This window comes from Sus scrofa, chromosome 1, assembly GCF_054392235.1.
Source record: "Sus scrofa isolate SSC_HxYL_T2T_F1_AM1 chromosome 1, Sscrofa_HxYL_maternal_Yorkshire_Landrace_v2.0, whole genome shotgun sequence".
NCBI lineage: Eukaryota > Metazoa > Chordata > Mammalia > Artiodactyla > Suidae > Sus > Sus scrofa.
The window spans coordinates 90,126,850-90,149,272 of record NC_139383.1 but is presented as its reverse complement, the minus strand read 5'-3'; the positions used below and the strand labels follow the sequence as shown (position 1 = coordinate 90,149,272).

Sequence of the window (22,423 nt, the reverse complement as noted above, 5' to 3'; positions counted from 1 at the left end):
CCTAAAAAGGAAAAAAAAAAAAAAAAAAAAAAGAAAAGGGCAAAGGGATGAGACATCTAGTAACCCAGTTTTGTTGTATTTGGCCCTCCTGGTTGGGAAACGGTTAAAATAATAGCACATCTTCACCATTTTCCAAGGAAAGATTCTTGGGGTTCTCTCCCATTGACACAGCTAGGTATTTATTTCTAGCATCTGCCTCTTTTCTCTTTCAAGAGTTCCCCTTTCCTGGGAGTTCCCGTCAGGGTGCAGTGGAAAGGAACCCGACAGGAACCCATGAGGTTGTGGGTTAGATCCCTCATCTTGCTCAATGGGTTAAGGATCCTGTGTTGCTGTGAGTGGCGATGTAAGTAGCAGACGGGGCTTGGATCTGTCGTTGCTATGGCTCTGGTGTAGGCTGGTCTAGCTCCGATTAGACCCCTAGCCTGGGAACCTTCATATGCCATGGGTGCGGCCCTAAAAAGGACAAAAGACAAAAAAAAAAAAAAAAAAAAAAAAAAGAGTTCCCCTTTCACGCTCTTTCAAGGAGAGTTTTCTTGGAGTTCCCGTCATGGCTCAGTGGTTAACGAATCCATCTAGGAACTATGAGGTTGTGGGTTTGATCCCTAGCCTTGCTCAGTGAGCTGTGGTATAGATTGCAGATGTGGCTTGAATCCCACATTACTGTGGCTCTGGTGTAGGCTGGCAGCTACAGCTCCGATTAGAGTCCTAGCCTGGGAACCTCCATATGCTGCAGGAGCGGCCCTAGAAAAGGCAAAAAGACAAAAACAAAATCAAAAAAAGAGAGTTTTCTTGAAAGGCTTCAGGCAAATACTTGCAAGATCAAACCTGAATCAGGGAGGTTTCTAGTACTGGCTAAAATGACCCTCCAGTGTTACCTGGGATCTTGACAATTGCGCCCCGATGCTGTGACCTCTCTTACTATGAGCTTTAGATGGGCACTGCCCAGCATCAGCTGAGCCTCAGGCATGAGAAAAGACCATGCCAACACAGAGCCAGGGGCCATGTAGATTGGAATTTGAGTCCTTGTGCTCTAGGAAGCTGAAGTAATTACTGTCACTGGGATCCAGGGACCTGAGAGGCAGAACGATTGATTGGTTGCCCTGGTTGGTTGTCCTAGCAGGACGTTTTAATTCGCTTGCCTGTCAATCACCATGACAGCTTACACTCAAATATACCACCAAGAGCAGAAATCTGGATCAGCCAGTCATGCTGCAAAACTAGGAGCAAAAGAGCTGTCATTTTGTAGATTAAAAAAAAATAGACAACTACTGAAAATCATCTGCATATGTTCCTTAATGTGTTTTAAAAATCTAGACACCCACTTCTCCTATAATCAAAATACCAATTTTGTGCATACTTCCCCCAAACTAAAACTGGACAGGAGAACGGATGCTAAAACACCTCAGGGTATTGTAAATATTCAGATCAGCCTTTTACATTTCAAGGTCAAGAAGTTTGATAAGACGTGCAGATTCATAGAAGTAAGGCATGAATGAACTTTTGAGAAACAATGGTTGTGAGAGTTTGGGGTTTGGAGGCTGCCTCTGCCTGAGCTGGTGCAGGCTGTGGACAGTGTGGGAAGGAGGGTCGGGCATTTGTGACTCTGTGTCTGACAGGGTCCCCGACCCCTGCTCTCTCTTGAGTGGTCAATTCCCTTTCCTCAGCAGCCCACCCACCCTCCAGCAGCAGCTTGTGCTGCAGCCGCCAAGCCTTTGTGATTGGTGTCCTGCTTCTCTGGCTCTTGTGTTGACAAAGATTTTTTTCCTTGATCAGACTCCACTTGGGAGCCCCTGAAAGTTTCAGCTCAGGCTCAACTCTTCAAAATTCTGTTTGTCTTTTCATTGTCCAATTTTAGCATGTATGATGCCAAGTTGGTTTGGCTGGAATGGCCCATCTTCCATGTCTGATCATAAAGTTTCTAGGTCTCTGTCTTCTCCCAGGTGGTGTCTAATCACTCTGGCCTGCCTTCAGCAAGAATCCTTTTAGGTCAGTTTAGCCAGAATCCATTCTCATACTTGATGATCCTTCTTAGTAATTTTCTGTCCCCCAACCCACTCTTCTCCTTGGCTATAAATTCCCACTTGCACATGATCTGCTTAGAGCTGAGTTCAGTCTCTCTTCTCTGCAGCCTTTTCTGTGGTCCCCCTGCAATAAAGTCTTCCTTGGCATCTTTAACAAGTGTCACTGAATACTTATTTAATGGGGCTGCTTGTCTTTCTGGAGGCTGCAGCAGCTCAGCCCTAACAGCACCAACCACCGCAGGCCTTCTCACTGCCCAAGACCACCCAGGGGACTAGAATTCTCTACATTAATCTCTATTCCACATCTCTCACTACTGTTCAGGCCCCAGGATTCAGTGAAATGGGATTTAAAGGAAAACTCGGTGCTTTCTCCTTAGTGACCAAACTCACAGAAATTTGTAACTAAGTGTGGCATATCATGAAGTGCTCCTAAGAAGGTCTTTTTAAAGGAAGAGGCATAGCTTTGATCCCGCCATCATGTAAGGTCCTCTGGGCAGGGACCTTAACACCCAAAAATGTTAGAACTATGGTGGATGAACACTGGTTGTTTTGGATCACCCATGTAGAAGATCTTGTTAAAATACCATCTCATTTCTTTTCTTTCTTTCTTTCTTTCTTTTTGTCTTTTTGCCTTTTCTAGGGCCACTCCCTCAGCATATGGAGGTTCCCAACTAGGGGTCTAATTGGAGTTGTAGCCACAGGCCTACGCCAGAGCCACCACGAAGGATCCAAGCCGCGTCTTCAACCTACACCACAGCTCACGGCAACGTCAGATCCTTAACACACTGAGCAAGGCCAGGGATTGAACCCGAAAACTCATGGTTCCTACTCAGATTCATTAACCACCTCGCCACAATGGGAACTCCAACACCATCTCATTTCTATTGCTATTGGCTTAGAGGAGAAGCTACATAGCTGGCTGAACTGGTGACGAGAAACTGAAAATAATTTCATTTCCAACCTCCACACAAATACCTTATCCTGTTACTTTTCTTGTTCCTACTGGTAGCCTCCTCAGGCCACAAATTATGAAGTCAAGTTAATAATGATAATGCTACAATATTAATTACCATGTGTCAAGTGTTAGGCTAAGGGCTGTAAATATCTTTTTTTTTTTTTTTTTTTTTTTTTTTTTTTTGTCTTTTGTTGTTGTTGTTGTTGCTATCTCTTGGGCCGCTTCTGCGGCATATGGAGGTTCCCAGGCTAGGGGTTGAATCGGAGCTGTAGCCACCGGCCTACGCCAGAGCCACAGCAACGCGGGATCCAAGCCTCGTCTGCAACCTACACCACAGCTCACGGCAACGCCGGCTCGTTAACCCACTGAGCAAGGGCAGGGACCGAACCCTCGACCTCATGGTTCCTAGTCGGATTCGTTAACCACTGCGCCACGATGGGAACTCCAAATATCTTTTTTTAATCCTCACGACTATCACTATCTCCATTTCCCAGTTTGGAGACTGAGTGCTACTGTTACACAGGACTCAAGTCCCAGGACCGTGGCCCTTTGAGGTTATTGTTTTAGCCTGTGCTTCCTTCCAGCATCACCAGGATCCTTTACTCATCCCTGGCAAATGCACTATCAGCTTCCTGAATTCTTTCTAAGAGCCACCTGAGTTTTCCCCTGCCTCAGCTTTAGCTCCTTACTTTACCTTCTCTGATTGTCAGATGGGTCAACTCCTCCAAGGATGATGAAAGAGAGAGCTGGGCCCTTGCTTCTCTTAGGCTTTCTGAGTTCTCCCTATATATGTTCCTGTTTTCATTTCCAATTGACAAAAAAAATTGGTCTCCTGATTTTAACTGGCAGGGCCCTCCTGGTAGTTTCCTGGAGAAGAGGCAGTATCTTACTAGTGTTTCGAAGCTCTTTGATTTCTTGAAGGATCCAGAGGGCTTGCTCAGCCGCCCATGTTCAAAGGTAAGTGCTCATGGGCTCAGTGTCTTCAGGCTCTCTGTCTTCTTAATAATCTTGTTTACTAAAGTAGGAGTCAATTTTCTTAAAATTTCTCCAAGTTCTATTCTGTCTCCCAACAGAGCCTTATTTGTTTGCATTTTGCCCAAGGCCTTCCCCTCTGCTTTCTTGTTAGTATGCAGAAAGCCAGGGCGAATGTTAAGGATCCACTTCATTAATTCATAGCCAGTTAAGAAGCTTGGTTTTGAACCTGGCTCACATGTAGTCTTGGAGCCTTGCCCCTTGCACTCCATGGAATTGGGACAATTTCCAGAATTTTGAAGCTAAAGGTGGAAAGAGTTGGGCATAGCTGGTTACGTTGGTACATACGCTCTGCTTTATTACCAGAACAAATATTTACTTTTTATTATGTAGCTTTGGGCTAAGCCCTCATATCTTTAAATTTTTTCACATCTCACTCTGCTTTGTTGTAAACTGTCTACCTACATGGAAGCTCATCTGGGGTAAAAATATGGGAAGGGACATGTTTTCCTTTGGTGACACTAAAGTGGCTTTTTTCACCAAATTTGAGTTTTGGTCTTATGATTATTTATCTTTCATCAGGACCCTGTCTCAGTTTCATTCTAAATTGTGCTATGAAGAGGTGATATAGCTAGTTAACCTGACTGGGCGTTATCTTACGTGGCTGTAGTTCTCTGGAAAAGTGTGTTTGACTTCTGATAGGATGTTAATTAGCTTGGCTAGGGGCTACATTAAAAAAAGAAAAAGGAGTTCCTGTCCTGGCTCAGCAGTTAATGAACCCAACTAGGATCCATGAGGATGCGGGTTCGATCCCTGGCCTTGCTCAGTGGGTTAAGGATCTGGCGTTGCCTTGAGCTGTGGTGTAGGTCGCACATGCCGCTCAGATTCTGAGTTGCTGTGGCTGTGGTGTAGGCCGGCAGCTGTAGCTCTGATTCGACCCCTAGCCTAGGAACCTCCAAATGCCTCAAGTGCGGCCCTAACAAAGAAAAATAAAAACAAACAAACCAAAAAATCCCTTAAGCACAGCAAAAGTTTTGCTCTGAGGGGGAAGCAAAATGCCCAGATTATGAAGCAAGAGGCATGCTTGCTCTTTGCTTTTTGATACAGGAGACATTTAACCTGCATGTCTTGACCCCAACTTTCTACTAAGTTGATTCATAGCTTCCAAAGTGTTATTTGTCAAGGGCAATTAAAGTTGAACTGCATGCTTAAGCAGACAAACAAAACCAGAATACTCCCACAGTTTTCTGGCTTGACTTCTTTTACCTGGTTCAATGTCGAGAGAGTTGCTGTCTATTTCCAGGTCAAGTTGTTGAGCTGCTGCGGAACGGAAATCCTCCAAGACACCTCGCACAGCCTTGGTGAGGTTATACGGCACCGACTTAGCAAACCTCATCTTGCTATTTACGATTACGCTCCCATTTCTGAAGTTTAGGATTTCAAGTTGCTTAAAACCCGTCAGGTTGGACCGCAGGTATGGAACCAGCTGCATAAGTAAAAGATGGTTTACTCTTAACTGTGTCCTAAGTGCTTAGCGGCTGCTAATTCCATTTCTACCCACATTCCATTAGTTGAGGCAGACATTTCAGTTCCTCTTTTTCTATGTTTGTGTTTGGATTTCCTGTGAGACCAGAACACCACTGATAGGGATGAGGTGGGCACAGGTAAAGGATCATAGGTAGAGAGGGAAACCTAGGGGATGTTGGGAGATCACCATCAGTTAATAAATTGCTCAAAAAAGCCATCATAACACAGCAGGCTTGCTTGATTTGTGGAAGTTCAAGAAGTGCCTCAGGTCATTGGGTGGGGACTGGGATGAGGCCTGCCTTCAGGTTCAGTAGTTTGAGGACCACTCTTCAGCTGACTGGATACTAAGGAGGAGCTACTACTCCCAGAAAGGAAGAGGCGGGCTTTTCTAACCCCCACTCCCCTTGGATAATAAAACTGTGGCCCACCTGATCCTCAGGACAGGGCTTCCTTGCCTGCCTGCTTGCATATCTCACAAGCATCCTATCTTAATAATCTATTTCTTGTCTATCACTTTGTCTCTTGATGAATTTCTTCTGCGAGGACGCATGAATAACCTACCCCTCAGTAAGTCCAGATACCTGGTGAGTGATTCTAATTTAAAACTGTGGGTTCAAGTCCCAATCTGGGTTTAGGCTGGGTTTGAGTCCTGGCACATGGGTTCAAGTCCCTGTCTGTGTTCTGGCTAGGTTCAGGCTGTTAGTGCTGTCAGTCTTGCCACTATTTGATAATCTATTTGCAGTGATTATGTCCTGTATTTCCACTCGTTTATCTATGTGGTGAGATGAATGGTCAGTGATTTTCTTCATGACAAATTGTGATAACAGAGAATTAAAAAAAAAAAAAAACCATAAAAACTAGGTCAATGCTATCAGCCAAGCAAGGATGGCAAGTTCTGTTATTAAAACAAAACAGAACAAAATGAAACAAATAAAAAAAACAAGTAAAAAAACATGTTCAGGAGTTCCCATCATGGCTCAGTGGTAACAAACCTGAATTGTATCCATGAGAATGAGGGTTCGATCCCTGGCCTTGCTCAGTAGGTTAAGGATCCAGTGCTGCTGTGAGCTGTGGTGTAGATCGCAGACACTGCTTGAATCCTACGTTGCTATTGCTGTGGCTGTGGCGTCGGCTGGGGGCTTCAGCTCTGATTAGATCCCTAGCCTGGGAACTTCCATATGCTGAGGGTGTGGACCTAAAAAGACAAAAAGACAAAAAAACCCCCCACATGTTCCAAACTGAGCCCAGCTGCAGATTGGCCTGCACCTAGTATATGGGACTTCCTTGCAAAGCAACCATTTTGAAATTACCTCTTAAAATAAACAAATACCATATGATATCACTTATTTGTAGAATCTAAAATATGACACAAATGAACCTATCTACAATAGAAATAGACTCACAGACATAGAGAGCAGACTTGTGGTCATCAAGGGTAGGGAGAGGGAATGGGATGGACTGGGAGTTTGGGTTAGTAGATGCAAACAATTACATTTACAATGGACAAGCAATGAGGTCCTACTGTACAGCACAGGGAACCATGTCCAATCTCTTGGGTTGGAACATGATGGAAGATAGTATGAAAAAAAAAAGAATGTACATATATGTACAACTGGGTCACTTTGTTTTACAACAGAAATTGAAGAAACATTGTAAATCAACTAAGCTTTAAACAAAATGAAAAAGAAAAAAGAAAGATATATCAAGCTAAATAAAAGAATGAAAAGAAAAACAACAGTGTAAATGTCAGATTGTCTGTCTGTGCGGGAGGTTTTTCATCCACACAAACGGTGGAAATAGCAGAGAACTTAGCAGTCAGGATATTAGGAACAGTCACTAACTAATGGTAAGACCTTTATTTAGCCCTTTAGCTACTGTGTTGTACCTTAGTGTTCTTACCTGAATTGTGAAGGAGAAGAAAAAGTGGTTCCCTAAGGACTGTGCCCAAACTCTACTCATCATCTCCCAAGCACGCCCCAGGGAATTTTGCTTCTGGTTCCCTGCCTGCCTCTGCGCACCACAGCCATCCTTTCAGGGCCAGGAACAGGGCAGTCATCTTGGCCCTGAAAGTGAGCTCTCTCTTTCATGAACCGACACCTAGCAAACCAGAGGGGATGCAGACACAAGCTACAACCTCCCAAGCTTGTCCTTGACCTGCTGTTTTTGGTCCCTGCCCCTCCCCCACTGGAATTTTGACTCTGACCCAGACTCACATGTTAGGGGCCCCCCCCCCCAGTAACCTCTGTCCCCACAAAGTTATTGTGAAGGTAAAATGAGATTTTATACTGTGTGGAACTTCTTTTTTCAGCCTGCTCTCTCTTGTTTTCTCCTATCTACTTTGACTAGGCTTATTCTTTGTGTGTGTGTGTGTGTGTGTGTGTTTTATTTTTAAGGCGGCACTTGTGGCATATGAAGCCCAGCCACAGACTGGCCTGCAGGAGACTCCAGGCTAGGAGTCTAATTAGAGCTGTAGCTGCCAGTCTACACCACAGCCACAGCAATGCAGGATCCAAGCCGAGTCTGACCTATACCACAGTTCACCGCAACGCTGGATTCTTAACCCACCGAGCAAGGCCAGGGAACGAAACTGTGTCCTCATTGATACCAGTTGGGTTTGTTACTGCTGAGCCACAATGGGAACTCCTCTTTGTGTCTTAACAGTACTTTGACCTCTGGTGGAAATTCCTTGTCCTCACCTAGTGTGCAGACAACCACCTGGTCCCTTCTCCCACATCCAGTCTCTTCTTCAAGAGAAAGAGGCTTCCAGCTAGAGGAGCCACCACATTTCCCAGCCTCCCTTGCAGCAAGGTGTAGCCATGTGACCAGTTCCCACCAATCAGATATGAGAGGAAGAGATGTGGGCAACTTTGGTACCACTTGCTTAGGATCTTGCTTGCCCCAGGCTTCTTCTCTTTCCCCAAAGGGATGTACCAGTGACCCAGCTTTGACTGCATGAGGAAACACCCCTGGGCTGGCAGATTTATAAGGTGGAGGGAGTGTGAGTCCCTGGCTGATCTTGCAGAACTGAGTTGTCCCACCCATCAAGTGAAAGAGAAATAAACGTGTATTCTATTTGAGATCCTGTATTCTTTTTTTTTTTGGCAGAAGTTCTGGGGCCAGGGATTGAGCCTGCACCACAGCAGTGACTTTATCTGCAGCAGTGACAATGTCAGATCCTTAACCTGCTAAGCCACCCGGGAACTTCAAGTTACTCTATCTTGATTTTTCATTATGGCAGCCTAGCATGTACCCTAATTAATACACCTGAGCTTGGAGTTCCCACTGTGGCTCAAAGAGTTTGATCCCTGGCCTTCCTCCATGGGTTAAGGATCTGGCATTGCCCTGAGTTGTGGTGAAAGTCCCAGACTCAGCGTGGATCCTGCATTGCTGTGGCTCTGGTGTAGGCCAGCAGCTATAGCTCTGATTTGACCTCTATCCTGGGAACTTCCATATGCCCTCCCTATGTGGCCGTAAAAACAACAACAACAACAACAACAACAAAAACTGGAAAAAAAACCCAGGTAAAATTGTGTGCTATCTCTTCCCTCCCCCAAGAGAGGCGAGTAGATAATGGGGCAGCCTTAAAGAACAGAGCCCCAGGGCACCATGCCTGGGTGCTTTTTGTTTTTTGTTTGTTTTTAGGGCCTTGCTGCAGCATATGGAAGTTTCCGCTGTGCCACGAAAGGAACTCATTTTATGTAGTTTTAATTTACTGAATAATTTAACTTATATGAGGCTTACAAATACTTTTTCCTGTTATTTTTAGAAATTCTGTAATCTTTGTGATATGCACTGTGTACTTTAATTGGCTGTAACTGTGTAGAGGTTCATAGTTCAGCATTCCTCACTGTGTATGTATTTCTCTTTTTCTTTTTTTGCTTTTTAGGGCTTCACCCACAGCATATGGGGTTTCTCAGACTAGGGGGCCAGTTGCAGCTACAGGTCCTGGCCTATGCCACAGCCACAGCAACGTGGGATCTGAGCCACGTCTGTGACCTACACCACAGCTCATGGCAATGCCAGATCCTTAACCCACTAAGCGAGGCCAGGGATTGAACCTGCAACCTATGGTTCTTTGATTCGTTTCCGATGCACCATGATGGGAACTCCTGTGTACGTATTTCTTTTTTCTTTTTTTTTTTGTATGTGTATGTATTTCTTATTGGACATTTATCAGACATGTACAATCAACATAAACGTGTGAGTTTGGGGGGTGTTTTATAATCAAAGTTATATGCCATCATGGTTATCTTCTCACTGTTTTGGTTAGAGCTTGGGATGCTAAGCCATTTAGTTTTTTTTTTTTTTTTTTTGCCAGAACTTTAGGGGAATTAAAAAAGTTCTCACACTGGAACTATTTGCCTCATTTGTGCTGGACCATTTTAGCCTTGAACGCTTTTGTCGGATGGCTGGAAAACAGCATATGGCTTTATAATTTAGGAAAAGTCTGCTTATGTTGTTTATATATTCCCAGTTCGGTCCTGCGGGCTGTGTATTATTCCTCGGAAAATTAACTAGGAGGCGCTGTAGTGAAATGATCTTAAGGATAGGTTTGTCCTCATGAGGCTGGTCCACCACAGACCTGCCTTTTGGACCTGAATCCATCTCAACACTCTAGCTGAACATCACGGGCAACAGAGGTTTGACTCTTTCAACCATTGCATTGCTGGAGATAGCCAAGCATTCTATTATAAAGTAATAACAAGAAAGAAAGGATGCACACTGGTAAGCCATAGCCACTCACCAGCTGTGTGAATCGTTGCTCTAGAGCCTGATACTCGAGTGAGCTCTTGTTGAAGAGGTCAGTGGAGAAGGGCATGTTGGCCACACGCAGACTGAAGAACACGACAAGCTCTCGGCCCCTGGTGGCCATGGTCACGGCGCTGGTGGTGATGTACTGTGCATTGGGGTCAGAGGTGGTGTCTTCCAGGAAATGATCCGGCGTGGAAACATATCCACTGAATCCTGGGACCTCCAGGGAGGTGGGAGAGCTAGCGAGAGCCATTTCATCTAAGTCTCTGACTGGACCTTGGCTGCTGGTACTTAACCAGCTGTCTGAAGATGCAGGCAAATGGGAAATTTCCGGAGCCAAGTGGCTGATGGCAGAATAATCATCAGTGGGGATGCTTAGTCGTGGGATTAGTACTGTCTCGTCAATGGACATTATGTCTGTGGCACTCTGATCAGGCGGAGAGAAGATGCTCAGTGTAGTAAAGGAAGGCAGAGTTTCTGACGGGGAGGTGGAGGCCCCAGCAGATGGAGACCAAGAACCGTCTGTGGAGGAAGCTCCTGGACCAATTCATTATGTCCCAGCATATCCCCAAAGAATAGAAAGCAAAAAAGAAAACCGAAAGTTAAAATTAATTTTTGAAAAATAGCATTTGACTTGACTATTTTAATACCATGTTTTAAACAACAAATTGGAAAAAACAAGAACCTCCACATGGGTCCAGAAAGGCAGGCAGTCCTGTATGCAAACCTAGGGAGACAGTGGGTGAATCACAATGCACCTTTTATTCAGGCCCAATACTTCTGGACATGAGACAGTAAAAGAGCACCAACTGCCCAGAATTTCAGGAATTACTGCCCAGCGAGACAGCACATGAGGGACCAGGTGGTAAAAACTGACTAGGTCAGCAGGTGGCGCCAAACTGCAGATGGTGTTGGAATAGAACACTTCCATCCCCATCTGGTCCTCCCAGCCAATTAGCTGTGCAGTTTTGGCCCAGAAATTTTATCCACCTTCCAATCACGCCATCCTAAATTGTATGCAATTGGATTTGGGGGGAATTTCAGTGATCACATTTTGGTCGTTTCACCAATTAAAAAATTTGAATTATGATTTTCCAAAATTGGATAATCTGACTGAATCACTTGCCTATTTGCAAAATGATCTGGGGAGGGTGAAGGTGTGGGTTACTCAGATAATTAGAACTTTGTCTTGCTGGTACAACTAAATATTTAATAACATTTAAAGGTGTTTTCATTCCTACATGATTATACCATGATCATTTCTGCAACCATTTTGCATTGCTTTCTTAAGTACATACTGAGGTACTGAAGTTCACCCCCCCTTTGGTGGAAAATTAAAATCAATAAGTACTTATAAACTAATAAAGTGGTTCTATGAATTTTCAGATAAAGAGATTGGCAGGTTATTAGAAGTCCAATAAACCTAAATCCGGAGCCACTGACAATATTTAAGGCATCAGGTAGATCAAAACAGGGAGCTTTCTGTGCTGGCTGTGGTGGCATTTTGGCAAGCATGTAGGAAAGCTGTGCTCAAATCCAAATGCTAAGCATGATGAATAGACTGTCTGGATGTAGACATAATCTTTGGATTCTCTGTCAGCTAATTTACTAGAGTGCAGTCACCCAAACTGAAATTCCAAGTGATAAACAGCTTTGAAAAGTAGAATCATATTACTTTTATTAGTTTCTTAAAATAAAACCTGCCTGTGGTGTGTGGTAACCAGATTTCAGAGATGCCCTCTCTCTTCTCTTTACCTTGGGAGGGTGCCTATGTGTGTCTCCTTATAATTCACTTAACTATCGGACTATCAGCATTTCCTAACATATGAGATCTCTCTGGATATTCACCTGTAGTTTTATTCAGCTCTCCATCGTCATGAATTAAATGTCTGCATCCTTCCCAAACTCATATGTTTAAGTCCTCATCTCCAAGGTGAAAGCATTTGGAGGTGGGGGTCTTTGGGAGATGATTAGGTCCTGAGAGTGGGGCTGTGGTGAATGGGATTCATGTTCTTAGAAATAAGAAGAGACAGCAGAAACACAGCCCTTCTCTGCCATGTGGAGATACAGCAAGAAGGAATCTTTGTGCTAACCAGGAAAAGAGCCCTGACCAGGACCTGAATCCGCTGGTAATTCATTCTTGGATTTTCCAGCCTCCGAAACTGCAAGGAATACATTTCTGCTGTTGAAACCACCCAGTCTATGAGGTTTTGTTATAGTGACCCGAGCTGTCTAACACACCCTTGGAGGGATCAGGGCTGAGAAACTGAAGACCTCGCATACTATCAGTGATCTGATTTGACTTCTTTGTACTATGGGGAAATGCATGTGAATCTGTGTTCTTATGGTGGTATCTTTGCACTTTATGAGAAGATCAAGTTGGGGAAGAAGTCCAATGACAGGTGTCTTCACTCTGCTCTAGGCCAACACCCATTACTCACACCTTGCTCACTATAGGGACTTTAGTCAGATTAAAGCAGCTTGTTGCTTTATGTCATCAACCAGCAAAAATGGATTCATGTCTCTTTCCCTTGTGGCATCTTCACCTTCACATTCACATTCACCATAAACCCATCCAAGTTATTTCACTGGTAGAACAGTTGGTTATTTAAAGGTAGGGGTGCTAGATAAAATACAATGTTCCTATTGAAACATACCTATAGTAAAACATGGTTGTTTATCTTAAATTCAGATTTTAATTGGGTATCTTGTATTTTTCTTTGCTGAATCTAGAAGCCCTACTTAAGTGTGATTATTATTATTATTATTATTATTATTATTATTTTGCTTTTTAGGGCCACACTCGCAGCATATGGAAGTTCCCATGTTAGGGGTCCAATCAGAGCTTCAGGCCTATTCCACAGCCACAGCAATGTGGGATCTGAGCCACATCTGTGGCCTATACCACAGTTCACAGCAATGCTGGATCCTAAACCCACTGAACAAGGCCGGGGATTGAACCCACATCCTCATGGATACTAGTCAGGTTGGTAACCTTTGGAACCACAATGGGAACTCCCTTAAATGTGGTTTTAAAAATTCCTTGTTCTCTCTCTTGCCTTGATTTTTTTTTTTTTTTTCTGTCTTTTGAAGGCCGCACCCACAGTGTATGGAGCTTCCCAGACTAGAGGTTGAATAGGAGCTGCAGCTGCCTGCTATGCCACAGCCACAGCAATGTGGGATCCAAGCCAGTCTGCGACTTACACCACAGCTCACGGCAACGCTGGATACTTGACCCACAGGATTGAACCTGTGTCCTAATGGATGCCAGTCAAATTTGTTTCTGCTGAGCCACGATAGGAACTCCCTCTCTTGCTTTGATATTGAAACTACTAAGTGAATTCCTTCAAAATAAAAATATCATCCAAACCTTACCACCACTTATAAACATTTTCTAAATAATTATGGTTGTTTTTTTTTTTTTTTGTTTTTTTTTTTGTCTTTTTGACATTTCTTGGGCTCCTCCCCAGGGCATATGGAGTTTCCCAGGCTAGGAGTCAAATCGGAGCTGTATGACTGGGTCACTGTGCTGTACAGAAAAAATTGGCACAATATTGTAAATCAATTATACTTTAATTAAAAAAAATTAGGAGTTCCCGTCGTGGCGCAGTGGTTAACGAATCCGACTAGGAACCATGAGGTTGCGGGTTCGATCCCTGGCCTTGCTCAGTGGGTTAAGGATCCGTTGTTGCCATGAGCTGTGGTGTAGGTTGCAGACGCGGCTCGGATCCTGCGTTGCTGTGGCTCTGGTGTAGGCCAGTGGCTACAGCTCCGATTGGACCCCTAGCCTGGGAAACTCCATATGCCGCGGGAGAGGCCCAAGAAATAGCAAAAAGACAAAATAAATAAATAAATAAATAAATAAATAAATAAAAAAATAAAATAAAAAAAAAATTAAAAACAAAAGGTCCACGATCTCCTTTAGATCTTCAGGGGAACCGACTAGCAAGTTCTTTATTCTCTTTATTGATCAACACATCCATTCTTATTTATCATAAAAAAGGTTATCTTCCTTTTTGGTATATTGTTGAAATAGAACATATGTGCTTATTGTTCATTGGCTCACCAAGGAGATATTGATAGCCTACTATGTGCCAGGCACTATTCCAGGTACTGAGATACATCAGTGAACAAAACAGAAGAAAGTTTCTGGCCCCAAGGAGGTTACCATCTAGTGGAGGAAGACAAAATAAAGTAAAATACACTGGGTGGTGATAAGAGTCAATGACGTAAAATGAGGCAGGAAAGAAGATGGGAATGCCGGGTTTGCAATTTTCTATGGGTGGTCACTGAGAATACACTATGTATGTGAGCAAGACCTGAAGGAGGTGAGAGTTTGGCGAATGCAAACAAAAAAGCCAAAGGAAGGAGATCTTTCACATTCTAGGAACAGCTAGCTGGGAGGGCAGCATGGTCAGAGGAAAGTTCTATACTATCAGTCAAGTATGAGGGTAACTCCTCCCATGTTGTTGGTGGGAATGTAAATTGGTGCAGCCACTATAGAGGACAGTATAGAGGTTTTTTAAAAAAAGCTAAAAATAGAGCTACCATATGATACTGCAATCCTACTCCTGGGCATCTATCCAGAGAAAACATAGGATGCATTCACCCCTATGTTCATTGCAGCACTGTTCACAACAGTCAAGACATGGAAACAACCTAAATGTCCATCAGCAGAGGAATGGATAAAGAAGTAACAATGGAATATTAGCCATAAAAAACAATGAAACAATGTCATTGGTAGCAACATGGATGGACTGAGAGATTATCATACTAAGTTAGTTAGAAAGAGAAAGACAAACATCATATGATATCACTTATACATGGAATCTGAAATATGGCATAAATGAACTTATCTACAAAACAGAGACAGACTCACAGACAGAGATTTGTAGTTTCCAAGGGAGAGGTGGGTGGGGGAGGGGTAGATTGGGAGTTTGGGATTAGCAGATGCAAACTATTATAGATAGGATGGATAAACAACAAAGTCCTACTGTAGAGCATAGGCAACTATATTCAATATCCTGTAATAAACCATAATGGTGTATATATATAAAACTGAATCATTTTGCTGTATAGCAGAAATTAATACAACATTGTAAATCAACTATACTTCAATAAAATAAAATTTTTCAAAAAGTGTGAGGGTGGCATTCCCATCGTGGCTCAGCAGAAATGAATCCAAATAGTATCTGTGAGGATACCAGTTCTATCCCTGGCCTCACTCAGTGAGTTGGGGATCCAGTGTTGCCATGAGTTGTGGTGTAGGTCAAAGACATGGCTCAGATCCTGTGTTGCTGTGGCTTTGGTGTAGGCTAGCAGCTATAGCTCTGATTCGATTCTACCCCTAGCCTGGGAACCTCCATATGCCACAGGTGAGGCACTAAAAACCAAGAAAAAAAAAATGTGTGAATGTGACTAAGGATTTTTTTTAAGGCTGCATCCTGGGCATATGGAAGTTCCTAGGCTAGGGGTCGAATTAGAGCTGCGTCTGCAACCTACACCACAGTTAACTGCAATGCCATATCTTTAACCCACTGAATGAGGCCAGGGATTGAATCGCCATACCCATGGATATTAGTCAGATTCTTAACCCACTGAGCCACAATGGGGACTCCTAAAGATATTTAAAACACATAAAATCTTAAAAAATTCGTCCCAGCCACCTTTTCTTAGGATGTGTTTACCTAAAATATCGATAGGTTAAACCAAGAAGTAGGAAGTCTTGAGATACTAAACAAAAGTTATAAAATCCCCAGGAAGATGGTAAAGGAGTCTCTCAGTGAGATAGGTAGGTATTCCATGTGTAAAAGGCAGCTAGGCACATGGGATGCTTCTATCAACTTTTTTTTTTTTTTTTTTTTTTTTTTTAACTTGACAAAACTACTACAGGATGTGCCCCGTACAAGAAAGTAAATTCAGAGAGAGGAAGCCCCAGCTCCAGGGACCAGGGAATCCAACTCAGGAGTAAGGCCAAGGAAATTCTAAGGATGACAGCAAATAGAAGTCCCACTGTCCCAAATGCCTAGAAAGTAGCTGACCAGGGGGAAAAGAGGACATCGCTAAAAAACAGAAGTGATAAGTTCAGAATCAGAAGTGAGGTAGAAAATCATACTGGAAAATTTGTGAAGAATTGGCAATAAGTACAAAGAACATTAAGGGAAAAAAAAATCAAAGAAAACATTAATTCCAGGAAAACAGAAAGTAAACATATTTAGAGGAAATAGGTCAGCTGTTAATACATTATTTGGACACTGATTATTGATTCAATAACAATTATCATCGTATTGACAGAGGATGGTATTGTAAGAAACTTAAATCCTTACTTGCAATAATAGGAAGTCAGTAAATAATATATAAAACAGATGACTCAAAGGATATACATTATTTAAAAATACGGCAAGAATAAATAGCTAACTCAGATAAAAGGAGGACTTCCTATAAGTGAGTCTGCACAATGGGGGATGTGAGATAGCAAAATGCTCTATTTTCCAGAATACTTTAATATGATTTGGCTTTAGAAAAAGTAAAGTTTGGGAGTTCCCTTCATGGCTCAGTGGTTAAAGAACCCAATTAGTATCCATGAGGATGTGGGTTCGATCCCTGGCCTTGGTCAGTGGGTTAAGGATCCGGTGTTGCTGTGAGCTGTGGTGCAGGTCGCAAATGCAGCTCGGACCCCGAGTTGCTGTGGCTGTGGCATAGGCTGGATGCTATAGCTCAATTCGGACTCCTGGCCTGGGAACTTCCATGTGCCTCGGGTGCAGCCCTAAAAATAAATAAATAAATAAATAAAATTTTGTTTGTTTTTTTTTTTTTTGTGTGTGTGTATGTATCTCTTTAGGGCTACACCCAAGGTATATGGACGGTCCCAGGCTAGGGGTCAAATCGGAGCTGTAGCTGCTGGCCTACACCACAGCTCACAGCAATGCTAGATCCTTAACTCACTGAGCAAGGCCAGGGATCAAACCTGTGTCCTCATAGATACTAGCCAGATTCATTTCAACTGAGCCACAATGGGAACTCCTAAAGTTTTTAAAAAGTTAAAAAAATTTATTATAGTTGATTTATAATGTTCTGTCAATTTCTGCTGTACAGCAAAGTGATCCAGTCACACACATGTGATCCAGTCACACACATGTGACTAGATAAACTTTCCTGTGCTATTCAGCAGGCTCTCACTGCTTATCCACTCCAAACACAATAGTTTGCGTCTACTAACCCCAAACTCCTAGTCCATCCCACTCCCTCCCATGACGACCACAAGTCTGTTCCCATGTCCATGGGTTTGTTTTCTGCAGATGGGTTCATTTGTGCCATATGTTAGATTCCAGATATAAGTGATATCACATGGTATTTGCCTTTCTCTTCCCGATTTAGAAAAAGTAAACTTTTTGAGACAATTGAACATTGCAGTTCTAATAGTTGGGCATCAGTGAAAATGGAGGAAAAAAGAAACCCCAAAAGTCAAGCTGTCCTTCACATTTGAAAGTTACAGGGAGTAAATAGCTAAGATACAATAAAAAAATTATGTGTTTGGCTCTGCCTTTGGTTCCTGATGCAGAGCTTCTGCATTTCTGACCCTTAGGCCACAGCTGGAAAAGTACCTCTTCAAACTTGTTCCAGTGAGAAACAGGGAGCCGTGCATTTCTGCCTGCTCCCTTGGTGGGAAACCTGGGGGAAAAGGCCATAGGAAGTCCTTGGTGCCCATTTAAAACTGTCTCTTTCTCTCTCTCTCTCTCTCTCTTTTTTTTTTTTTTTGGATTTTTAGGGCCGAACCCACCACATACAGAGGTTCCCAGGCTAGGGGTCGAATTGGAGCTGTAACCGCTGGCCTATACAACAGTCACAGCACTGCCAGATCCAATTTTTAGTTGGTTGATCAGAAGTACGAGTGACAGCCTGGGGCTGGTGACGGGCATCTGAAGGGGGCACAGTCTTGTGACCTAAGCTCTTTACCTGTGGGATCCATACCAACTCCGGGTGCTTATGTCATAATTAAATCAGCTGAGGTCTGGAGAGTGGAGAGTTGGTTGATGGGGGAAAACACTTGCTTCATTTGATATCAGAAGTGCTGTGAATAGAGAAATAGTTTTTCCTTTTAGGAGCCAAGCCCTCAGGAGCTTTGATACCCAGGAGTCTTTCCTGAAGCAATTATCTGATGATGCATTCCAGACCAATAAAAGACAAATCAAAACAAAGAATGCAGGAATGCAGTAGCTGTGATAGAAGACTGGAGAGTGAGCCTTAAATCCATTTAAATACGGAAATCTGTCCAAGAAGCCCTGGGAGTTGTGGCTGCAGAATCCATTTTAAATTTATAAACCTCGACAATGTAAAATACTCACCTAATTATCAAGACTTAGGATGTGGGGGAGTGAAGATTGCTGGATTATGACTGTTTTGATAATTTTATCTTTTATAACAGTACATGCAAAGTGCTGCTTAATGTTGATACATACAGTGTACATGATAATGACCTTGGATTAATATTTCAGATAATCTTTCTTCTTAGCCTTTGGGGATCTTTTAAGAGTGAATATTTCATGAAGTAAGGAAATATTTAGCTGAAATTCAGCAATTTCTTGAGTGTCATTTCAATTTCATTTTCTTCCATTAAAGTCAAGTAAAATTAAATGCAGTACATTTTATTAGTGTGGTGTTACAGAAAAATTCCATATTTCTAAAAGCACTTCTATCTGGTCCATCTTTTAAAATGTATTGAGAGATGTCTGGAAAGACATAATATTTAGTTATTTCTGAGTAGCAAAAGTTTAGAATGATGATTTTATTTTTCCTTCTTGGTAATTTTCTTCGTCCTTTAACATTTTAAATAGTAAGTATCATTTAAAAAATAATGGTAATTACTACTTTTTAAAAGTCTAGGAGTTCCCTGGTGGCTCAGTGAGTTAAGGACACATCATTGTCACCACTGTGGCTCGAGTTACTGGTGTGGTGAGAGCTCCATCTCTGGCCCAGGAACTTGCACATGCTGTAGGCATGGCCAAAAAACAAAAAGTCTATTGTTTAGTCTCTCAACATAAACACACAAAATGTTTTTTTGGTGAAGCTTGAGATCACTGAAATCTCCAATATTATCTTTTGTGCACTATGAAATGTATAAATACTAAATATAAAATTACATTTACAGAAATATACAGTTTTAAAAGTTTTTCTTAGAGATGGAATTGCTATTGTGGCTCAGTGGGTTAAGAACCTGACATAGTGTCCATGAGGATACGGCTTTGATCCCTGGCCTCATTCAGTGGGTTAAGGATCCAGCATTGCTGCAAGCTGCAGCCTAGGTCACAGATGTGGTTTGGATCCATTGTTGCTATGGCTGTGTTGTAGGCCTTGCTGCAGCTCCAATTTACCCCTAGCCCAGGAACTTCCATATACCACAGGTGTGGCCCTAAACAAACAAAGAAAAGTTTTTCTTATAGATGTTATTTTTAGATTTTTTTAAACTTCAGATAAAAAGATATCTCCTTGATTATCTGAGGTAAATGTGAAATTTCAAAGTATCTACTCATTAAGTAAAAGTCTTAAGCAAAGTCACCACAGAAATAAAAATATTTTCCTACCAAATCATAGTTATTGTTAACACTAAAACAGTATTTGGATTAAAACTGAAATTGAAAAGAAAATTAATTGCTACCCCCTGGAGGACTTCATTGTTCTTTACTATTTTAGTTAGATGTTTCTATGGGATTATGGCCTCAAAATCTAGTCTTGGAGTCTTGGGAGGCATGGGAAGGAATGGCCTAGGAGTTTGGGATTAGCAGAGGCAAACCATTAGACATGGGATGGATAAACAACAAGGTCCTACTGTATGGTACAGGGAATTATAGTCAGTATCCTGTGATAAACCATAGTGGAAAAGAATATGAAAAAGAATATATATATATATATATATGTGTGTGTGTGTGTGTGTGTATGTATGTGTGTGTGTATATATCTGAATCACTTTGCTGTGCAACAGAAATTAAGATGACTTTGTAAATTAACTATACTTCAGTAAAATAAATTAAAGAATAGAATCTTTAAAAACATTTTTTTTTTTTAGGGTTGTACCTGTGGCACATGTAAATTTCAGGCTAGACGTCAAGTTGGAGCTGCAACTCCTGGCCTATACCACAGCCATAGCAACACCAGATCTGAGCCACATTTGCGACCTATAGCACAGCTCACAGCAACACCAGATCCTTAACCCACTGAGCGAGGCCAGAGATCAAATCCACATCCTCTTGGATACTAGCCAGATTCTTAACCTGCTGAGCCACAACAAGAACTCCAACAGAAAAAAATCTTGACAGGCAGGATTGAGGAGGAAACTAATGTTTATTTGGCATCTGTTATGTTCTAGGTACAGTATAAAGGATACTTAAACTTTTTCTTCATTTACTTTAAGCCATTTTAGGTTTCCACCTGATTTACAGTGTGCAGTCACTACTGATGTCTTCTTAAGTGATTAAAGTGGGTAATTAAGAGAGGTGGCCCAGGGCTAGAAAGAAAAGTGCCCTGGGAGTTCCCACTGTGGCTCAGAGGAAACAAATCCAACTAGTATCATGAGGATGCAGGTAAGATCCCTGGCCCTGCTCAGTGGGTTAGGGATCTGGCATTGCTGTGAACTGTGGTATAGGTTGCAGATGAAGCTCGGATATAGTGTTGCTGTGACTGTGGCATAGGTCAGCAGCTGTAGCTCTGATTCTACTCCTAGCCTGGGAACTTCCATATGCTGTGTGTGCGGCCCTAAATAGAAAAAAAAAAAAAGAAAAATGGCTCTGACCAGTGGTCAGCTTCAGAAAGAACTATACATTTTTCTTCTTCTAAAATCCTCTATCAAGGCAGATTTTTTTTTTTCTCAGTTTAGTTTATTATACTTTTCCTTCACTAAACAAAAATGGCAAATCTGTAATATTAGGCTTAAACCCTGCCTCACATAATGTAAAAACTACAAAGCTCAGAGTCACACTGGATGCCTTTCTCTTTACATTGTAACATGATCTCTAACAGCATTCAATTTAGAATCAAGTGGTAGGCTGGGTTTGGCTCCCAGGGCTGTAGTTGGTCTACCCCTGGCTTATACTTTGCCTGTCTTTGGATTCTCTTTTGAACCAACTGTAACATCTTATTTGTTTCCTCATTAATTAGTAAGTTAGAGGAATCTTTCACATGTGTTCATTTTATATTTATGAGGGTCATGATTTTACACCTTAAAAAAAATTATTTTTTACAATTTGCCAAAGGTGCTGAATGGAATTTTAGGGAGGTCTTGGGAGAATATGAACCAAAAGTCTGGGAGACTCTGTGTTCTGTGCGAATATCAGAATCCTGGGAAATTTTCAGAACTGTATCAGTATGTGGGCCAACTGTATCAGTATGTGGGCCAAGGAATTGATTTAGACAATTAGATCCCTAGGAAAGGGCCTCTGCATTGGTATGTCTGAAAAGCTTTCTAGGTGATTCTAACATGCGGTCAGGATGGAAAATCAGTACATGGGAGGAAATGGCATTTTACAAAAGTGCTTGATACAGCAAAGGCAAATTGTTATCTTAAGAGTCTCATACTCTACTGCCTGAGCTAGCCAGGTGTGCCTCAGGTTGTTATTTTAAGATGCACAGCGTACAATAAATAATAGGTAGAACTCCTGTGATATTAATAACGGATAATATTCTTTTAGTTTAAAGAAAAACAGAAGGATCCAATTACATGGAACAGAAGATGGTAAGATTATGAATTGATTTAATTAATCTCTTAAAGTTTTCTAATTGTTTGGAAATTGTCACATTGAAATTATTACCAAAGACTCAAACATTAATTTTAATTCTTAAAATCTGACTTCATTCCATAAAGAATTCAAGGAAGAATAAAGACCTAATAAAAACCTGTGAAGTGCAGTAATTTTCCACTTCATCCCACTCTATTCTTAGTATTTTGGACGGGAAAACTGAAGAGTCTTTTTTAAGGCAGGAACTCTAAATTTGCCAAATCCCAAAGTTTGGAGTGACTTAATGTGATGGCTTAGCTACGAAATACCAAGTAATTTTATACTTATCTGGTAACTTAGGACTTGCAAAATATTTCTACATATTTTATGCAAAATGATCCTCAGAGGTTTTAATAACTATTATAAGTTGATTACATTGCATACAAATTTGTAATTTGTTGCCATTTCCAAACTAAATCTTTTCCCAT

General features: G+C 41.9%; 1 protein-coding gene across 7 annotated transcripts in view; it reads right to left on the bottom strand.

Moving 5' to 3' along the window:
• The window catches only part of IMPG1 (interphotoreceptor matrix proteoglycan 1), a 151,897-nt gene that overhangs the window by 36,096 nt on the left and 93,378 nt on the right, over window positions 1-22,423 (bottom strand). For 5 of the 7 annotated variants that reach the window (XM_021092283.2, XM_084964689.1, XM_084964695.1 and 2 more), the window contains 2 exons: window positions 10,220-10,764; window positions 5,215-5,434 (listed from right to left, as the gene is read on the bottom strand). In XM_021092283.2, coding sequence (XP_020947942.1) covers window positions 5,215-5,434; window positions 10,220-10,764 — 765 coding nt within the window. Of the gene's footprint in view, window positions 1-2,612; window positions 3,342-4,797; window positions 5,435-10,219; window positions 10,765-22,423 lie in introns of those variants that run through there. The other 2 variants (XR_014807981.1, XM_084964683.1) reach the window with 2 other exon arrangements.